This window comes from Garra rufa, chromosome 18 (genome assembly GCF_049309525.1).
Source record: "Garra rufa chromosome 18, GarRuf1.0, whole genome shotgun sequence".
NCBI classification, from domain to species: domain Eukaryota; kingdom Metazoa; phylum Chordata; class Actinopteri; order Cypriniformes; family Cyprinidae; genus Garra; species Garra rufa.
In genome coordinates this window covers 43,287,133-43,306,923 of record NC_133378.1, presented here as the reverse complement: position 1 = coordinate 43,306,923, position 19,791 = coordinate 43,287,133, and the positions used below count along the sequence as shown (strand labels likewise).

Sequence of the window (19,791 nt, the reverse complement as noted above, 5' to 3'; positions counted from 1 at the left end):
ATGTCAGAGTACCGTGAACATGCAAATGTGATAATTATTAAAACATTTATTTTCAAATCTCAGGGGTACTTAAAGGGGTCACTGATTATGATTTTACTTTTTATATTAATATATTAATATATTGGATGAAAGAGGTTAGTTCTTAATGATATACAGTTTTGTTTAAGATTATTAAAGCAACAGTTTTTAAATAATGAAAGAATATGTAAAAGTATGGTATTGTATGCTGTTGGGGCTAAACGGCACAATCATTAACATGATCATTAACAAAAGGCTGACTTTTCTATTTGCTGACATGACATTGTTAGATTCAGATGTGTTAGGTTTCCATTTTGGAGATAATCAGCATGTTTAGAATGAAACCATCATATTTGAAAACATTCTATTAATCATATCATATAATAAAATACCATTTTGTGTTACTACTGTAAATCTATATTTAATTGCTATGGGATCTCCTTCGGTGCTTTCAGAATCTTTACTATTTAAAATGATCTTGTTTCTGTACTTTAAAATATATTTTTGATATTAACATATTTTAATGACATTATATTTATTGAACTTTTTTTTTTTTTTTTTTTAAATAAGCAAAAGTGTTTATATCGATACTGTGTGCCTTTTACCCCGTGCCACCTCATACATTTATAAGATTTTTTAACAAAATAAACCACTCAAATACCAGATTTTCAAATAGCTGTATCTCAATGGAAAGCTTATTAATTTATCTCTTCAGTATTGTATTATAACCCAAAAATGTTCAAATTTTCATATAGTTTTTAGGATATCTTTGGGTAACTCTTAGTTTCATGTAAAGCTCTGGAACATTCCTCATTTTTTTAATGATTCTTAGTAGTCATTTTTGACCAGAATTCTTTTTTTCTCAACTTGTCACATAAAAAAAGTTTATATTTTAAATAAGGTATCTAACATTTGCAAAAGCTGTAAACTGAAAATTCTGAGAAAAAGAGTCATAATTTCAAAACCTTGAGATGTAAACCAACAATTTTGAGACAAATAATAAAATTGTGAGAAATAAACTTCCAGTTGCTAGAAAAACTAATTGTGACATAAAAGTAACTAAGAGGTTAATAAAAGTAATTGACAGAAAAAAGATCACTACACTAATTTTAGAAAAAAGTCAAAAATTTCAGGATTTACATTCAGTTACTAGAAAAAAAGTCAGAATTATGAGATAAAAGTAACAATTTTGAGAATCCTAAAATGTGATACAAACTTGCAGTTTTGAGAAATTTCAAAATTTGCCCCAAATTTTGAAAAAAGGTGAACGATGTTCAAAATGTTGCAATAATAATAATAAAAAAATTTAGCTGAGAAAAGTATCAATATTTTAGAAAAAAGTAATAACTGTGATAAAGTTACAATTTTTTTTAAAAAATGGCCAAATTTCAAGATATAAACTCAGTTACTAGAAAAAAAGTCCAAAATTTGAGATATAAACTGTTACTAGAAAGTCAGAATTTTGAGAATCCTAAAATGCGATATAAACTTAGTTTTGAGAAATTTCTAAATTTGCCCCAAATTTTGAAAAAAGGTGAACTGTGAGACAAAAAGTAGCAATTTTGAAAAAAAAAAAAAAAAAAAAAAATGAGCTGAGAAAAGTATCAATATTTTAGAAAAAAGTAATAACTTTGATGAAGGTCCAATTTTTAGGAAAAAAAAAAAAGTCCAAAATTCAAGATATAAACTCAGTTACTAGAAAAAAAGTAACAATTTTGAGAAGCCTAAAATTAATTGAATTTTGGACTTTTTTTTCTAAAAGTAGTGATTTTTTTCTCTCTCTCAACTACTTTAATTACCCACTTAACTGCAACGGCAAGTTTATAGCTCACAATTTTAGTTATTTAAAAAAAAAAATCTTACAGTGCGTTTTATTGTATATTTTTTATCTAACAATGTTTTTTTTTTAGCAGAATTTATTTCAAAATTTGGAATTTTCTCAAAACTGCAAGTTTATCACATTTTAGGATTCTTAAAATTGTTATTTTTATCTCATAATTCTGACTTTTTTTCTAGCAACTGAGTTTATATCTTGAATTTCGGACTTTTATTTAAAATATTGATACTTTTCTCAGTTCACTTTTTTTTCTTCTCAAAATTGCTACTTTTTGTCTCACAGTTCACCTTATTTAGAATTTACAAGTTTACATCTTCAAATTTTGTGCATTTCTTACATCTAACAATTATGCATGTTAGCATGAGAATTAATTTCAAAATTTTAGATACTTGAACTGCAATTAATTATTTACTTTTGGTACTTTGAAATTAATTCTCATGCTCAAAACTGCAAGTTTAATGCACATTTTAGGCTTCTCAAAATAGTTACTAGGAAAAAAAAGTCAGAATTATGAGATAAAAAGTAGCAATTTTGAGAATCCTAAAATATGACTTGCAGTTTTGAGAAAATTCTAAATTTGTCCCCCAATAAAAAAAAGGTATTCAATTAATTAATTAAAAACTACAATTGCAGTGACAAAAATAAACATTAATTGCAGTTCAAAATTCAAAGTATTTCACATTTTGAAAAATTCTCAGATGCTAAAAAAGGCATAATTGTTAGATAAAAACTCATAATAATGAAAAAAAAAACCAAAGTCTAAAATTGGAGATGCAAACTGTAAATTCTCGAAAAGGTAAAAAAAAAAAAAAGTATGAGTTGAGAAAAGTATCAATATTTTAGAAAAAAGTAATTGTGAAAAATCCTATCTATAATGTTTTATACAATATTGATTGTTTCAAAACAACATCACAGTAATAACAATAATGACTTAAGTGTTAATGCTGTAAAATTCATAAAACAAATTTGATTTCAGCTGTACAGAAGACAAATGTCGTTATTCAGATCAATTCATATACAGCATTTTCATTTTTAAAATTTTTTTTTCGTTTGGTTCCATTCCACTGATGTATGCAATATGTAACAAACAGACTTGCAATAAAATGATTGAAATGTTTATTTCATCAAAACGCCTGTATTTTCAATCTTTAAATAAAACAGACACCAAAGATGTGGACTGAAGTCTTGTTTATTGTATGACAAACATGTAGAGAAACACCTTTGAGGTTTTGCTAAGGGACAGAGGAGAGATTCAGACGGTGGAGAACTTGGGTAACTGGTTCCCGAGGATGACCTGCCGCTCCACTCCTTGCTCTGAGATGATGGCCAGCCGGACCACACCACCGCTGGAGCCGTCTCTCTCCATGGCCAGAGTCAGCGCTGCACACAGACACACACACAGACTGTTCAGATCAGTACAAACAAACAAAGCTCTGTGCACTGCAAAAAATGCTTTTCTAGCTTAGATTTTTTGTCTTGTTTCCAGCCAAAATATCTAAAAATTCTTAAATCAAGAAGGATTTTCTAGACGAGTAAAAATCATTTTCTTGTTTTCAGAAAAAACAACTCAAAATTAAGTGTTTTTGCTTAGAACAAGACAAAAAAAATCTGCCAATGGGGTAAGAAAAAAAATCTTATTTCAAACAGAATGAATGGGCCTTAGAATGAATTTAAACTATTTTACGCTCCTATAACTTTTGTTAGAGTAAAAAAAATTAAAAACAAGGACAAAATATGCGTGTTAGAGAATGTGGAAATGTGTCGTTAATGTTTATGTCCTTCATATCAGTCTGTCAGAAAACGCTCTAGACTTATTCTTGGCTGGATAACTCTAGCAGGTTTAAAAAGCTTTTTAATAATAAATATGAATGCAGTTTGGATTAAATAAAAGTACAACCAAATAAAACCCTGTTTAGTTTGGTAATACTTTACAATAAGATCAAATTCCTGCATCATCTCACATAAACTTAAGAGTAAGTGAACAATTTATTTTGACAACATTAACTCATGTTTGTGAATGTTATTTAATACAAACACATGCTCGTTCAACAGATTAACATGATTTTATGCATTAGTAAATGTTGAAATTAGCCTAAGAATAATTGCCATGTAACTACTGTTTATTGTTAGGCGATGTTATCTAAGAAATGAAAATTGTAAAGTGTTTTTAATACTGCAGTTTCCATCTGTGATAGACACTGGTCTTAATATATGTAATCTAAATTTATTATAACAGCTGAGGTTTGTTGTTTACTGAAAATTCATATTTTCTGGTCAGACTTGGCCCACTGCTTTACTCAAGTATATTATATTTTATTTTTACAGTTGCAGATTGAGGAAGATCATGAAACACCCCAGAAAACTCTAAAACAGACAACGGATACAGATGTTTTTCAGCAGCAGCAGAAATGAGACAAAAAATGTTTATGCCTGTAATTTATTTAGATGTTATTTTATTACTAAAATGTTTACGATCCTTGAAATACTTTTTTGACCTGTGGAAAAACTTAAAATGTTACGCAAGTATAAAGAATGCCACTGTTTTTTTGTCAATTTTATTTTTGTTTAACGTTATTAATAAAAAAAACAGTGTGTTGCTCAATTATTGTGTTATTGTGTTTTGCTTTGGTACCGAGAACCGTGGATTTTCAATGGTATTGGTACCGAATACTGAAATTTTGGTACCGTGAAAACTAGGGGTGTGATGAGACACTTATCTCACGAGAACGAGACGAGACACCAGATTTGTAAACTTTTTTAAAGAAATCCTCAATGATGAAACATATAGGGGAAAATAGTATTTTATTCAACAAAAACACACAAAATGCAAAAAAAAAAAAGTAGGTGCATTTTGATATGAACTTGTATTTTATGAAATTAAACTTCTATTTTAATTAATTATATGCAGTGATAAACATGTAAAGTAATGCTGCATGATTCTGGATAAACTGAAAAACTATTTTCTTTTAGAAACTGGAGATCACGATTCTGAAGAAAAGGAGGATTAGAAATCTAAACAAAATGACGTCATTCACTAGTGCTTCTGAAAGTTATGTTGTTCATTGCTTAAGTCTAAATTTTAACAACAACAAAAAAAATAAGTAAGAAAGGAGCCAGTGTGTCAATTAATAAAGACTTGTTTCACTATTGGAGTCTCTTGAATGTTTAATTCAATGACAAATACTTTTTTTTTTTTTAAAGTGCAGTTGTCGCCACCTCCTGGCGAAGAGAATAAATGTTGCTCTACATAGATGTTTGAAAATACTTTGGTTTTGATGGCTACTGTAGACAATAAGTGTTTACACCCAAACTATAAGCTTTTATCCCAGTGCTTCTGTTATTTAAACGTCTGTAACAAAGACATAATGATGATTTTGTGGTTAAAGAGACTGTTTGTGTTGCTCTTTCTGAAACAGCAGCAGTAAGAACGCAGATATGTCTTCATTAACTTTCACATGTAAGCGTCAGTGGAGCGTGAAACAGTTGTAATAGACATCGCTGAATCGTTGTCATTCATGAATAAGATCGCGTGGGTGTTTGAATAGAGATCGTGATATTTTTAACTATTAGTCATGCAGCTCTAATGTAAACACTGCTAAATGTTTTGCCATCATCTCGTCGCACCCCTAGCGACAACACTATGTGACACTTCTAAACAGCAAGTCATTTTATGATCCAACTGATTCAAAAGATACAAAAGGTTTAAAGTTGCAACTTAGAGAAAAATCAGAGCAAAAAGTTGCTTTTAAATAGTTTTGAACAACAAGAGTCAGTGTGTGGCGCTTTGAAACAGTGAATCATTCCACACAGCAACTGCTTTAATGGTTTGGAAATCTTTGGATCAATCGATGTCACAATTTAGAGAAAAATTATCAGAAATGTGAGATTGAAAGTTTACATTTTGAGAAAAAAAAAAGAGATATACTCAATTGCATGGTAAAAAAAAAAAAGTCTCAATTTGGCTGGATTTGTTACATTTACACTATTTTGACAAGCAAGAATGACTTGTGTGCAAGCACTTCAGTTGCATTTGCGACTGAAAACTACTTCGTGTGACTATGAGTATATTTGTGTTTGACCTGAGGGAAGCTTCAAAGGTTTCTACGTGCTTTTGAAGCGTTGAGTAATGTATCACAGACATATCTCACCAATCCTTTCAGAAACAAAGTGTAGAGAGAGTGTGAATAAGAGTTTGATGGTGCAGTGGAGAGAGCTTCATTAATTATAATGGAGCTTTGTGAGATCGCGATGAACTAAGATGAGTGACAGCTTTTAATGATTTATTTTTTATTTTTATGATCAACATTTTTTATTCAGATTTTTAGTTTCAATTCAGAAACATTACAATTCACGGTTCATAGAGAAAAAAAAATTATATATTATGTGTACAAACAGATGCCATGAAGCTGACCACTTGTACACTAAAAGAGGAAAAGGAATATGAGAAATAAAAGTCAGATAAGCATAAGGATGTCAACTAGCTTTTAATGATTTTTAAGGGAGTTTGTAAATGAGATATTGATTTAATATAGTATAATTATAATAAAATTATTATTAAGCCTGATTTTGCTCCATTTCGTTGACAAAAATAGCTTGAAAGAGTCACAATCGAGCTGCTGCACATCTCTATTCAAACACAGCTGTGTTTCACTTATGAATGAACGTGTGTTTTTAAACATATCTAGTGAGTCAATGATTCAATTTCCCATTTATAAAGAATGCTTGCTTTATTTTTGAATGAATCAGCTGTTCGAACGAATCAAATGAATGAATGATTCAGTGATTAAATCAGCGACTTGCCGCCATCTACTGGGAGATTGAGTTTCATTTTTAAAGCATCTTTTCAGTTATTTAAATCATTTAATATTTCTATATCCAAAATGTTAAATTTAAAACGTGAATTTATTTGCACTCATGCCACCTCTGAGCCTCATTAAACATGCAAATACACCTACAAGACACTTCTGTGCCACCTCTGTAGTACAAATAAATGTGTTACTGATTTCATTTGATTGGTTACTTATTCTTGTTCTGTTGTTTTAATTAGATTGTTTGAAATAATTTTAACAAATTTGACAAAAGATGACATACTTTTAATAAAGTTAGAAAACGCACCTTTAATTTACTTTCAAATAAAAGTCAAATATCACCTCGTAATGGCAAGGCTAATTTTTGATCAGATTTTTGGATTACTGATAAGAAGGCGCTCCTAAATTTTTAAAAAATCATTTTGCAAAAAAAAAAAGTTTGATTTAAAGTAATTTTCAGGGGAAAAAAAACTATAAATTTACTGTTTTTAGAAATGCAATAAAAAAAAACTATTTTGAGAAGTCCAAAATATGAGAAAGACTTGCGCTCCTAAATTTAAAAAAAATAATTTTGCAAAAAAAGTTTGATTTAAAGTAATTTTCAGGGGAAAAAAACTATAAATTTACTGTTTTTAGAAATGCAATAAAAAAACTATTTTGAGAAGTCCAAAATATGAGAAAGACTTGCGCTCCTAAATTTTAAAAAAATCATTTTGCAAAAAAAAAAAGTTTGATTTAAAGTAATTTTCAGAGGAAAAAAAACTATAAATTTACTGTTTTTAGAAATGCAATAAAAAAAAACTATTTTGAGAAGTCCAAAATATGAGAAAGACTTGCGCTCCTAAATTTAAAAAAAATAATTTTGCAAAAAAAGTTTGATTTAAAGTAATTTTCAGGGGAAAAAAACTATAAATTTACTGTTTTTAGAAATGCAATTAAAAAAACTATTTTGAGAAGTCCAAAATATGAGAAAGACTTGCGCTCCTAAATTTAAAAAAAATAATTTTGCAAAAAAAAGTTTGATTTAAAGTAATTTTCAGAAAAAAAAAAAAAAACTATAAATTTACTGTTTTTAGAAATGCAATAAAAAAAAAACTATTTTGAGAAGTCCTAAAATTTGAGAAAGACTTGCGCTCCTAAATTTTAAAAAAATCATTTTGCAAAAAAAAAAGTTGGATTTAAAGTAATTTTCAGAAAAAAATAAAATAAATTTACTGTTTTTAGAAATGCAATAAAAAAACTATTTTGAGAAGTCCAAAATATGAGAAAGACTTGCGCTCCTAAATTTTAAAAAAATCATTTTGCAAAAAAAAAAAGTTTGATTTAAAGTAATTTGAGGAAAAAAAACTATAAATTTACTGTTTTTAGAAATGCAATAAAAAAAAACTATTTTGAGAAGTCCAAAATATGAGAAAGACTTGCGCTCCTAAATTTAAAAAAAATAATTTTGCAAAAAAAGTTTGATTTAAAGTAATTTTCAGGGGAAAAAAACTATAAATTTACTGTTTTTAGAAATGCAATTAAAAAAACTATTTTGAGAAGTCCAAAATATGAGAAAGACTTGCGCTCCTAAATTTAAAAAAAATAATTTTGCAAAAAAAAGTTTGATTTAAAGTAATTTTCAGAAAAAAAAAAAAAAACTATAAATTTACTGTTTTTAGAAATGCAATAAAAAAAAAACTATTTTGAGAAGTCCTAAAATTTGAGAAAGACTTGCGCTCCTAAATTTTAAAAAAATCATTTTGCAAAAAAAAAAGTTGGATTTAAAGTAATTTTCAGAAAAAAATAAAATAAATTTACTGTTTTTAGAAATGCAATAAAAAAACTATTTTGAGAAGTCCAAAATATGAGAAAGACTTGCGCTCCTAAATTTTAAAAAAATCATTTTGCAAAAAAAAAAAGTTTGATTTAAAGTAATTTTCAGAGGAAAAAAAACTATAAATTTACTGTTTTTAGAAATGCAATAAAAAAAAACTATTTTGAGAAGTCCAAAATATGAGAAAGACTTGCGCTCCTAAATTTAAAAAAAATAATTTTGCAAAAAAAGTTTGATTTAAAGTAATTTTCAGGGGAAAAAAACTATAAATTTACTGTTTTTAGAAATGCAATTAAAAAAACTATTTTGAGAAGTCCAAAATATGAGAAAGACTTGCGCTCCTAAATTTAAAAAAAATAATTTTGCAAAAAAAAGTTTGATTTAAAGTAATTTTCAGAAAAAAAAAAAAAAAACTATAAATTTACTGTTTTTAGAAATGCAATAAAAAAAAAACTATTTTGAGAAGTCCTAAAATTTGAGAAAGACTTGCGCTCCTAAATTTTAAAAAAATCATTTTGCAAAAAAAAAAGTTGGATTTAAAGTAATTTTCAGAAAAAAATAAAATAAATTTACTGTTTTTAGAAATGCAATAAAAAAACTATTTTGAGAAGTCCAAAATATGAGAAAGACTTGCGCTCCTAAATTTAAAAAAAATCATTTTGCAAAAAAAAAAAGTTTGATTTAAAGTAATTTTCAGGGGAAAAAAAACTATAAATTTACTGTTTTTAGAAATGCAATAAAAAAAAACTATTTTGAGAAGTCCAAAATATGAGAAAGACTTGCGCTCCTAAATTTAAAAAAAATAATTTTGCAAAAAAAGTTTGATTTAAAGTAATTTTCAGGGGAAAAAAACTATAAATTTACTGTTTTTAGAAATGCAATTAAAAAAACTATTTTGAGAAGTCCAAAATATGAGAAAGACTTGCGCTCCTAAATTTAAAAAAAATAATTTTGCAAAAAAAAGTTTGATTTAAAGTAATTTTCAGAAAAAAAAAAAAAAACTATAAATTTACTGTTTTTAGAAATGCAATAAAAAAAAACTATTTTGAGAAGTCCTAAAATTTGAGAAAGACTTGCGCTCCTAAATTTTAAAAAAATCATTTTGCAAAAAAAAAAGTTGGATTTAAAGTAATTTTCAGAAAAAAATAAAATAAATTTACTGTTTTTAGAAATGCAATAAAAAAACTATTTTGAGAAGTCCAAAATATGAGAAAGACTTGCGCTCCTAAATTTTAAAAAAATCATTTTGCAAAAAAAAAAAGTTTGATTTAAAGTAATTTTCAGAGGAAAAAAAACTATAAATTTACTGTTTTTAGAAATGCAATAAAAAAAAACTATTTTGAGAAGTCCAAAATATGAGAAAGACTTGCGCTCCTAAATTTAAAAAAAATAATTTTGCAAAAAAAGTTTGATTTAAAGTAATTTTCAGGGGAAAAAAACTATAAATTTACTGTTTTTAGAAATGCAATTAAAAAAACTATTTTGAGAAGTCCAAAATATGAGAAAGACTTGCGCTCCTAAATTTAAAAAAAATAATTTTGCAAAAAAAAGTTTGATTTAAAGTAATTTTCAGAAAAAAAAAAAAAAACTATAAATTTACTGTTTTTAGAAATGCAATAAAAAAAAAACTATTTTGAGAAGTCCTAAAATTTGAGAAAGACTTGCGCTCCTAAATTTTAAAAAAATCATTTTGCAAAAAAAAAAGTTGGATTTAAAGTAATTTTCAGAAAAAAATAAAATAAATTTACTGTTTTTAGAAATGCAATAAAAAAACTATTTTGAGAAGTCCAAAATATGAGAAAGACTTGCGCTCCTAAATTTAAAAAAAATCATTTTGCAAAAAAAAAAAGTTTGATTTAAAGTAATTTTCAGGGGAAAAAAAACTATAAATTTACTGTTTTTAGAAATGCAATAAAAAAAAACTATTTTGAGAAGTCCAAAATATGAGAAAGACTTGCGCTCCTAAATTTAAAAAAAATAATTTTGCAAAAAAAGTTTGATTTAAAGTAATTTTCAGGGGAAAAAAACTATAAATTTACTGTTTTTAGAAATGCAATTAAAAAAACTATTTTGAGAAGTCCAAAATATGAGAAAGACTTGCGCTCCTAAATTTAAAAAAAATAATTTTGCAAAAAAAAGTTTGATTTAAAGTAATTTTCAGAAAAAAAAAAAAAAACTATAAATTTACTGTTTTTAGAAATGCAATAAAAAAAAAACTATTTTGAGAAGTCCAAAATATGAGAAAGACTTGCGCTCCTAAATTTTTAAAAAATCATTTTGCAAAAAAAAAGTTTGATTTAAAGTAATTTTCAGAAAAAAAAAAAACTATAAATTTACTGTTTTTAGAAATGCAATTAAAAAAACTATTTTGAGAAGTCCAAAATATGAGAAAGACTTGCGCTCCTAAATTTAAAAAAAATAATTTTGCAAAAAAAGTTTGATTTAAAGTAATTTTCAGAAAAAAAAAAACAAACTATAAATTTACTGTTTTTAGAAATGCAAAAAACAAAAACTATTTTGAGAAGTCCAAAATATGAGAAAGACTTGCGCTCCTAAATTTAAAAAAAATAATTTTGCAAAAAAAAGTTTGATTTAAAGTAATTTTCAGAAAAAAAAAAAAAAACTATAAATTTACTGTTTTTAGAAATGCAATAAAAAAAAAACTATTTTGAGAAGTCCAAAATATGAGAAAGACTTGCGCTCCTAAATTTTTAAAAAATCATTTTGCAAAAAAAAAGTTTGATTTAAAGTAATTTTCAGAAAAAAAAAAACTATAAATTTACTGTTTTTAGAAATGCAATTAAAAAAACTATTTTGAGAAGTCCAAAATATGAGAAAGACTTGCGCTCCTAAATTTAAAAAAAATAATTTTGCAAAAAAAGTTTGATTTAAAGTAATTTTCAGAAAAAAAAAAACAAACTATAAATTTACTGTTTTTAGAAATGCAAAAAACAAAAACTATTTTGAGAAGTCCAAAATATGAGACAGACTTGCAGTTTTCCCCCCCAAAAATTCTAAGTTTTCAAAAACCTTAGCTTCTCCAATCAACTGTGTGTGTGACAGACCTTCTGCAGTGAATTTGAGACACTCCTCTTTGGTCATTCCGGTTTTGTAGTTTGAATCCACAAATCCGTAGATGTAGCTGCTGCCGGATCCTCCCACAGACACCGGCTGCCTGGTCATCATGCCTCCGACTGGAACAGTGTACACCTGAACACACACACACACAGATGAGCCTATTTCTCCATCTGTGTCTCAGATTCGTGCTCCTGCTGAAGCCTTACCTGTCCGCCTCTCCGTTTGTCCCACCCAGCCACGATGATCCCGGCCATCAGCTCCTCTCTGTACCTGTAGCACATGTCCCGGAACAGACTGGCCGCCGTCTGGACCAGAGGAGCCTCGTCCAGCTCGATGCTGAATGAGAGAAAGAAGCCGAGAGTTAGCGCATCAGAGAGCGCCAGAGGGGTCGCAGTAGAAGCCGTGTGTGCCGCGGTACCTGTGGAAGCCCAGCTGATAGGTGACGGCGTCCGCGATGGCCTGGGTATCCGCCGCCGAACCCGAGCGGCAGCAGAAGATGCGATCGTGGATGGGAGTGAGCTTATCCGTCACGCGGTTGGCGATGTAAGCCCTGCACAGATTACGTCAACCAGTTACACACGCTGCTGGAATCATCAGAGTTAGAAGATAAACTCATATTAATCAGTCTCTCTCTTACCCAGTGGTGGTGCGGGAGTCAGCGCCCATCACAACCCCACCGTCAAACTCCACCGCCATGATGGTGGTCTGAACAAAACACAATCACATTACTACAGGGAGCTATGAAAGATTATGTCCAGCACAGGAGAGAAAAAAAATCATATATTTATATCTCAGATTGGTATTCAATATTTGGAAAAGCTGTGCACTGTTAGAATTCTGAGGAAAGACTCATAGTTTTACAATTTTAAGATGCAATTTTGAGGAAAAAAATAAAAATAAAGTTGAGATATAAAATTGCTTTTGCTTGAAAAAGAGCTGTGAGATAAAGGCAGGTTCAATTCAAGGTATAAATTTACTATTTAAAGGAAAGAAAGAAAAAGAATCCAAAATGTGAGCTATAAATGCAGAATTGTGAGATAAAAAATTTATTTAAAAAAAAAGTACAAAATTGCAGTTTTGAGAAATTCAAAGTACCACATAAAATAAATGAATTGCAGCTTTGAGAAAATTTTGACATTCCAAAAATAAATAAATAAATACACTGTAGCTTTGAGAAAATTCCAAAAAAAAAGTATTATAAATAAATAAAAGTATTGAGAAAAATCAAAGAAGCGCCATAAATAAATAAAATTAACTGTAGTTTTGAGAAAATTCAAAACTACAATTTATGTCCAGCACAGAAAAAAACAAAAAACATTTTATATCTCGTATATCATATCATATATTTATATCTCAGATTGGTATTCAATATTTGGAAAAGCTGTGCACTGTAAACTCACAATTCTGAGGACAGAGTCATAATTTCACAATTTTAAGATGTAAACTTGCAATTTTGAGAAATAATAAAATAAAGATATAAACCTGTTGTTGCTAGAAAAAAAACTGCGAGATAAACGTAGGCAAGTAATAAATATCATAATTTTGCTAGAAAAAAGAACAATTCAAGGTTTAAACCCAGTATTTAAAAGGAAGGGAAAAAAAATCCAAAATGTGAGTGAGATATAACCCCCCCCCCCCCCCCCCAAAAAAAAAAAAAAAAAAATCCAAAATGCCAGTTTAAAAAAAATTGTCCAAAAAATAAAATAATAATAAATTAATTAAACATAAAATTGCAGTTTTGAGGAAATTCAAAGTAATAAATAAATAAATAAATAAATAAATTGTAGTGTTGAGAAAATTTAAACAAGTGCCAAAAATAAATAAATTGTAGTTTTGAGAAAATTCTAAGTGGCAAAAATAAATAAATAAATTGTAGTTTTGAGAAAATTCTAAGTGCCAATAATAAATAAATAAATAAATAAAATAAACTGTAGTTGGAGAAATTAGATAAAAATTAAAGTACCATAAAAAACTAAATAAATAACTAAAATAATTAACAAAATAATAAAGTTTAAAATAAAAATCTAAGTACTACAAATAAAAAAATAAATTGAGGAAATTCATTATTAGTTTGTTAACTAAAGAACCTTATTGTAAAGTGTTACCAATAAATAAATACATTTGTAGTTGAGAAAATTCAAAGCTCCCAAAAAATAAATAAATGAATAAAATAAACTCTAGTTGAGAACATTTAAATGTCCCAAAAATAAATAAATAAATAGCAAAGAAAAAAAGAAATTTAAGCAAATTAATTGCAGTTGAGAGTACAACATTTGAAATAAACTCTCAGATGCTAAAAAAGCCAAAACTGTTAGACAAAAAAAAGAGAAAAAACACATACTAATTGTAAGACAAAAATGAGCCAAAAATGAGAAAGTGACAAACTTGTAGAAAACGAGATCTTACATTGAAGATATAAACTCACAAATCCTAAAAAAGTCAACTGTGAGAAAATTGCCATTTTGAAAAAAAAGTGAATTGAGATAAAAGTATAAATCTTTTAGAAAAAAAGTAACAACTGTAATATTAAAAAGGTGACAATTCTAAAAATACAATTACTGTAATTATATTACAAACTTGGAGTCTTTGAAAAAGACTGAGAATTGTAAGACAAAAGTGGGAATTTAAAAAAAAGTTGTAAAATATAAAGTTTATAAAAAAAATTTGAAATACAAATTCGCATTTTCTATAATACACACACACACACACACACACACACACACACACACACACACACACACACACACACACAATAAACTAAGTGATTTTAACAAGATAAACAATAAGTTTAATGTTTATTACTGCCATATCATCTGCTCGTGCTTTGTTTCATCTACAATAATGATAATAATGTCATAGCTAGGAACCACGCTAGTATATTAAATAAACAAGCATAAAATAGTAGAAAAATCAAATGTATCTATGTATCTAATGTAAATATGAGAATATATTGAGTTCGATCCGAATGAGTTTATTGTTGAGTTCTGCTGTTTCACGATCTGCTGCATCATTCACAGCTAATGAGCTAATAAACGCGTTATCCTACAGCATAACTCAATCCTATCAGATTATTATCATAATTATGTGTTCTTCTCACCCCTGTGCTGACTTCCTTCTCCGTCCAGTCGGGATATAAATCATTATAATTGTTTAAAGTAGAAACATTAGCAGGAAACTGCAGCGCTGTAGCCATCTTGACCGAAGAACGTAACTGAAGGACCCCGCGACAGGAGACCAAACATGCGCCTGTCTTAAACGAACACATACGCCTGATACACCCACAGCAGACGCGGAAATACATTATAGAGCTTAAACAATAATATTTATTTATTTATTAATTGATTTATTTTAAATCAATGTTCGTTTGAAGCATATTAGATCGCTCTGCTGTTTCAAGCGGAATTTTGACATCCGTTCAGGCAGCTGTCGAGTCAGTCTCAGGGCAGACGCCGAGCGGAAGGTAAATAATAAAATTCATCAACATTTACTACATTAAATATCCTGTAAATTAACTTCAAAATTGATCGTGGAAACTGTATTTCTCTTTCGTGTAATTTAATTCTGTGATCGCGTGTTGTTTATGATAGTAATGTTGAGGAGGATGCAGTTTGTGTCACAAATGTTATACTCTCATATTAATACTCTCTGATTTCTGTCATTTCTCTCAGATGACTGTCCATAACTTGTACATATTTGATCGCAATGGCATCTGCCTGCATTACAGCGAATGGAACCGCAAGAAACAAGCCGGAATCTCCAAAGATGAGGTTTAGAAAAACAAAAACAAACACAATCTTACTGTTTTTTTTTCTTGTTTCCTGCCAAAATATCAAAAAATTCTTAAATCAAGAAGGATTTTCTAGACGAGGGAAAATTAGTTTCGTTTTCATTAAAAAAACAAGTTAAAATGAAGTGAGTTTTTGCTTAGAATCTTAATAATCTGCCAAAGGGGTAAGAAAAAAATATTTTATTTTAGACACAAAACAAGATTATTTTTTTTACCCCATTAACAGATTATTTTGCTTGTTTCAAGCCAAAACGCACTTAATTTTGACTTTTTTTTTTTTTTTCTGAAAACGAGACAATTTTTACTCGTCTAGAAAATCCTTCTTGATTCGGAATTTTTAGATATTTTGGCTGAATACAAGACAAAAAATCTAGGTAAGAATTTTTTTTTTTGCAGTGTATGTTATAATTTTAGTCATATGAAACTTTCTGTTATTTTTTTGTTCATATTCCTGTTCTATTTATTTATTTGTAATTAAAAAAGTAAACAAAACTGATGCGTTTATTTGATTAAAAATACAGAAAAAAATTATATTGTGAAATAATGATGAATTTATTTCTATGATCAAAGCTGAATTTTTCAGCATCATTACTGCAGTCTTCATTCATTCATTCTTCTCCATTCTAATATACTGATTTATTATCAATGTTGGAAACTGTTTTTTGGAACCTGTGATACCTCAAAAACAACAGCATTTATTTTAAATAAAAAAATCTTTTCTAACATCATACACTACTGTTCAAAAGTTTATTCTTTAAAAAAAAAAGAAATGAATAGTTTTATTCAGCAAGGTTGTGTTAAGTTGATTAAAAAGTGATAGTAACGACTTACGTTGTTCGAAAAGATTTATATTTTGAATAAATGCTGTTCTTTTGAACTTTTTATTCATCAAAGAATCCTGAAAAAAGTATCACAGGTTCCAAAAAAATATTAAGCAGCACATGTTTCCAACACTGATAATAAAAGTAATAAATCAGCATATTAGAATGATTTCTGAAAGATCATGTGTGTAACAGCTAATGAAAATTCAGCTGTGCATTACAGAAATAAATTATATTTTAAAGTATATTAAATAAAAAAAAATGTTATTTTGAATTGCTGTAATATTTCATAATATTACTTTTTTCTGTATTTTTGATTAAATAAATAGAACGTTGATGAGCTGAAGACACTTAAAAAAACCCATTAAAAATCTTACTGATCCCACATTTGTGCAGCACTGTATATATATATATATGTGTGTGTGTGTGTGTGTGTGTGTGTGTGTGTATGCTCATGTTGTTATAGATGTAATTATCTGTTCTCTGTTTGATCAGGAGTTTAAGCTAATGTACGGGATGCTGTTCTCCATCCGATCCTTCGTCAGTAAGATGAGTCCGGTGGACATGTATCCTTTATCTGGTCAGAGCGCTGGTGTGTGTGTGTGTGTGTGTGTGTGTGTGTGTGCTCATGTTCTCCTTGACTGAATTCTTCAGGAAAGATGGCTTTCTGGCATTTCAGACCAGCCGTTATAAACTGCATTATTACGAAACTCCAACGGGAATCAAACTGGTGATGAACACAGACCTCGGTGTGCCGAATTGTAGAGACACACTGCAGCAGATCTACAGCACGGTAACACACACACACACACACACACACACACACACACACACACACACACATACATACATACATATAGAGTAGCAGGGGTACTGCAGGCCCTAAGCAGTTGTACATGTGGTTTGATCAAATTCAAGACCATAAAGTAATAAATGTGACCCTGGACCACAAAAAAAAAAAACGTCATAAGAGTCATTTTTTTTTTATGTACATCATCTGAAAGCTGAAATAAATAAGCTTTCCATTGATGTCTGGTTTGTTAGGATAGGACAATATTTGGCTGAGATACAACTAAATTGAAAATCTGTAACCTGAGGATGCAAAAAATCTAAATACTGAGAAAATCGCCTTTAAAGTTGTGCAAATGAAGTTCTTAGCAATGCATTTTAAGTTTTGATATATTTATGGTAAGAAATGTACAAAATATCTTCATGGAACATGATCTTAATTTCCTAATGCCTTTAAGATAAGAGAAAAATCATTAATTTTGACCCATACAATGTATTGTTGGCTATTGCTAACAAATATACCTGTGCTACTTAAGACTATTTTGTTTTGTGCTCCAGGGTCACATATATTTAAAAAAAAAAGATCTAATAAAATACCAAAATGACTTAAAGGTGCCATAGAATGGAAAACTGTATTTACCTTGGCATAGTTAAATAATAACAGTTCAGTACATGGACAAGACATACCATGAGTCTCAAACACCATCGTTTCCTCCTTCTTAAATAAATCTGGTGTTTGCAAAAGACACTGAAAAATAGGTCAATTCCAACATAACACTGACTATTGCGCAATAGTCCCGATCGTTAATAGTTACGCCCCCAACATTTGCATCGCCCAATCATCAGATGATCTCCAGATAAGATATTGTGAAAAAACAAAGCAAGGAGAATAGTGAAAATGGCAGATCACGGGAATAAATGTTATGTTCCAGCTTGTGCAGGGGATGTCACTCTGTGAAACAGCCAATCAGAGCAGAGCTCCTCATTAATATTCAGGAACCTTCCAAATAAGGCAATAACAGAGAGATTTCATTCTAGGGACAAATCCTAGGGTTGTAAATGGAGCTGTAAAACCGTTTCTGGAGAATTTTTACCCTCCTCCTATGCCATATGCCATATGTAGATCTCAGAGAACAATTTAAAATATTCCCTCAATGCATTCTATGGCACCTTTAAACATGAACTAAAATACAAATGAAAACCCAAACGTAAAAATACAAAAAACTTTGCAAAAAAAAAAAATAAAAACAATAAAAGTGTGACATAATAGGGCCACTCCACATCAAATCAACCAGAAATATTTTTTTCTGAAGAAAGATAGACATGTATAGTAAAAGACAAAATATTACATTTAAAGGAGTAGTTCACTTTCAGAACAAATATTTACAGATAATTTACCCCCTCGTCATCCAAGATGTTCATGTCTTTCTTTCTTCAGTCGTAAAGAAGTTAAGTTTTTTGAGGAAAACTTTCTAGGAATGTTCTCCATATAGTGGACTTCTATGGTGCCCCAAGTTTGAACTTCCAAAATGCAGTTTAAATGCAGCTTCGAAGGACTCTAAACGATCCCAGCCGAGGAAGAAGGGTCTTATCTAGCAAACGATTATTTTCAATACCATAGAAGATTATATGGAGAGAAATCCTGAAATGTTTTCCTCAAAAAACTATTTCTTCTCGACTGAAGAAAGAAAGACATGAACATCTTGGATGACAAGGGGGTGAGTAGGGCCTACATTATCTGTACGTTTTTATTCTGAAAGTGAACTGCTCCTTTAATGGATGAATATTTACTGAGTAATCCAATATTTTGTAGAGGGAGGTTAAAATGCCAATTTACACCTGAGATTCAGAGTCAAGTTACAGGGGTTGGAAATAACTTGTTTCAGGATTGTGTTTAAGAGCCCTACTCACTCAGTGAATATCACACATGTATGTCTTTACAATTGATTATGCACCGCTGATGAACTGTTTGTGTGTCTGTAGCTGTACGTGGAGTACATTGTGAAGAACCCACTGTGTGCGCTGGGCCAGTCTCTGCAGAGCGATCTGTTCAGCAGTAAACTGGACTCCTTCATCAGAGCGTTACCGTTCTTCAGCGTCCGCGCCGCCTGACCGCCGCTCCTCCGTAACCACAACTCCCTTCTTAAACATCATCTCTCACCAAATCTGTTTGAATAAACAACTCCTTTTTTCAATAATGACTTCGCCTTCCTGTCATTGTGTGTATGATGTTGTCGCTGCTCATGGCAGCAGATGAGTATGAAGAAACAGCATCATCAGTGTCTGGATGTGGTGTTTTTGGTTACTGTGTGCTGGGCTGCACTTATTATCAGAATGAGTTGTTCACTTTGATTTGGAAAAGACTTTTGCTGCTAGTGAGGTGAGTTATGGTTCTGTGGTGTAGGGGTGGGCGGTACACCGGTGTCATAGTCATCACCGGTGTGAGATTGCGCCACGACATGGATTTTCTAATACCGTCAATACCGGTATATTTAAAACAATAAATTTTCTTCAAACGTTCAGTTGTGGTCTGAATACCTGTCCTTATACTATATGTCTTGTTGTAAATAAAAAAGTAAAACATATTCGTATCAGCTTTGCAGGTGGTAGGTAAAAGGGGAGTGGCCATTAAACGACTGGTGAAACATCGTGAAGAAAGCTCGGGCCTGTAGCCTATACCAGGGGCGGAGTGGCATTCGGGACGACCGGGACTTTTCCCGGTCGGCCGGCCAAAGGATTTACACAGCGGATCACAAATTGAGCGGCGCGAGGCGAACGCGACCGGCCTGTTTACTTTTACTTTCGATTTTGTAAAGGGAGCAGCACATCTTATAATA

General features: G+C 29.7%; 2 protein-coding genes across 2 annotated transcripts; one reads left to right on the top strand and one right to left on the bottom strand.

The window, feature by feature from the left end:
- Positions 1–3,092: 3,092 nt before the first annotated feature.
- psmb6 (proteasome 20S subunit beta 6) lies at positions 3,093–14,772 on the bottom strand. The gene is made up of 6 exons (XM_073823137.1): positions 14,655–14,772; positions 12,195–12,262; positions 11,976–12,107; positions 11,764–11,893; positions 11,545–11,689; positions 3,093–3,235 (listed from the first exon to the last, which is right to left on the bottom strand). The coding sequence occupies exons 1-6, from the start codon at positions 14,748–14,750 to the stop codon at positions 3,108–3,110; spliced, it is 699 nt and encodes a 232-aa protein (XP_073679238.1). The 5' UTR covers positions 14,751–14,772; the 3' UTR covers positions 3,093–3,107.
- A 211-nt stretch (positions 14,773–14,983) lies between these two features.
- trappc1 (trafficking protein particle complex subunit 1) lies at positions 14,984–19,152 on the top strand. The gene is made up of 5 exons (XM_073823729.1): positions 14,984–15,017; positions 15,226–15,324; positions 16,661–16,731; positions 16,820–16,958; positions 18,938–19,152. Exons 2-5 carry the CDS (start codon positions 15,226–15,228, stop codon positions 19,064–19,066), a joined length of 438 nt encoding a protein of 145 aa, XP_073679830.1. The 5' UTR covers positions 14,984–15,017; the 3' UTR covers positions 19,067–19,152.
- Positions 19,153–19,791: the final 639 nt, after the last annotated feature.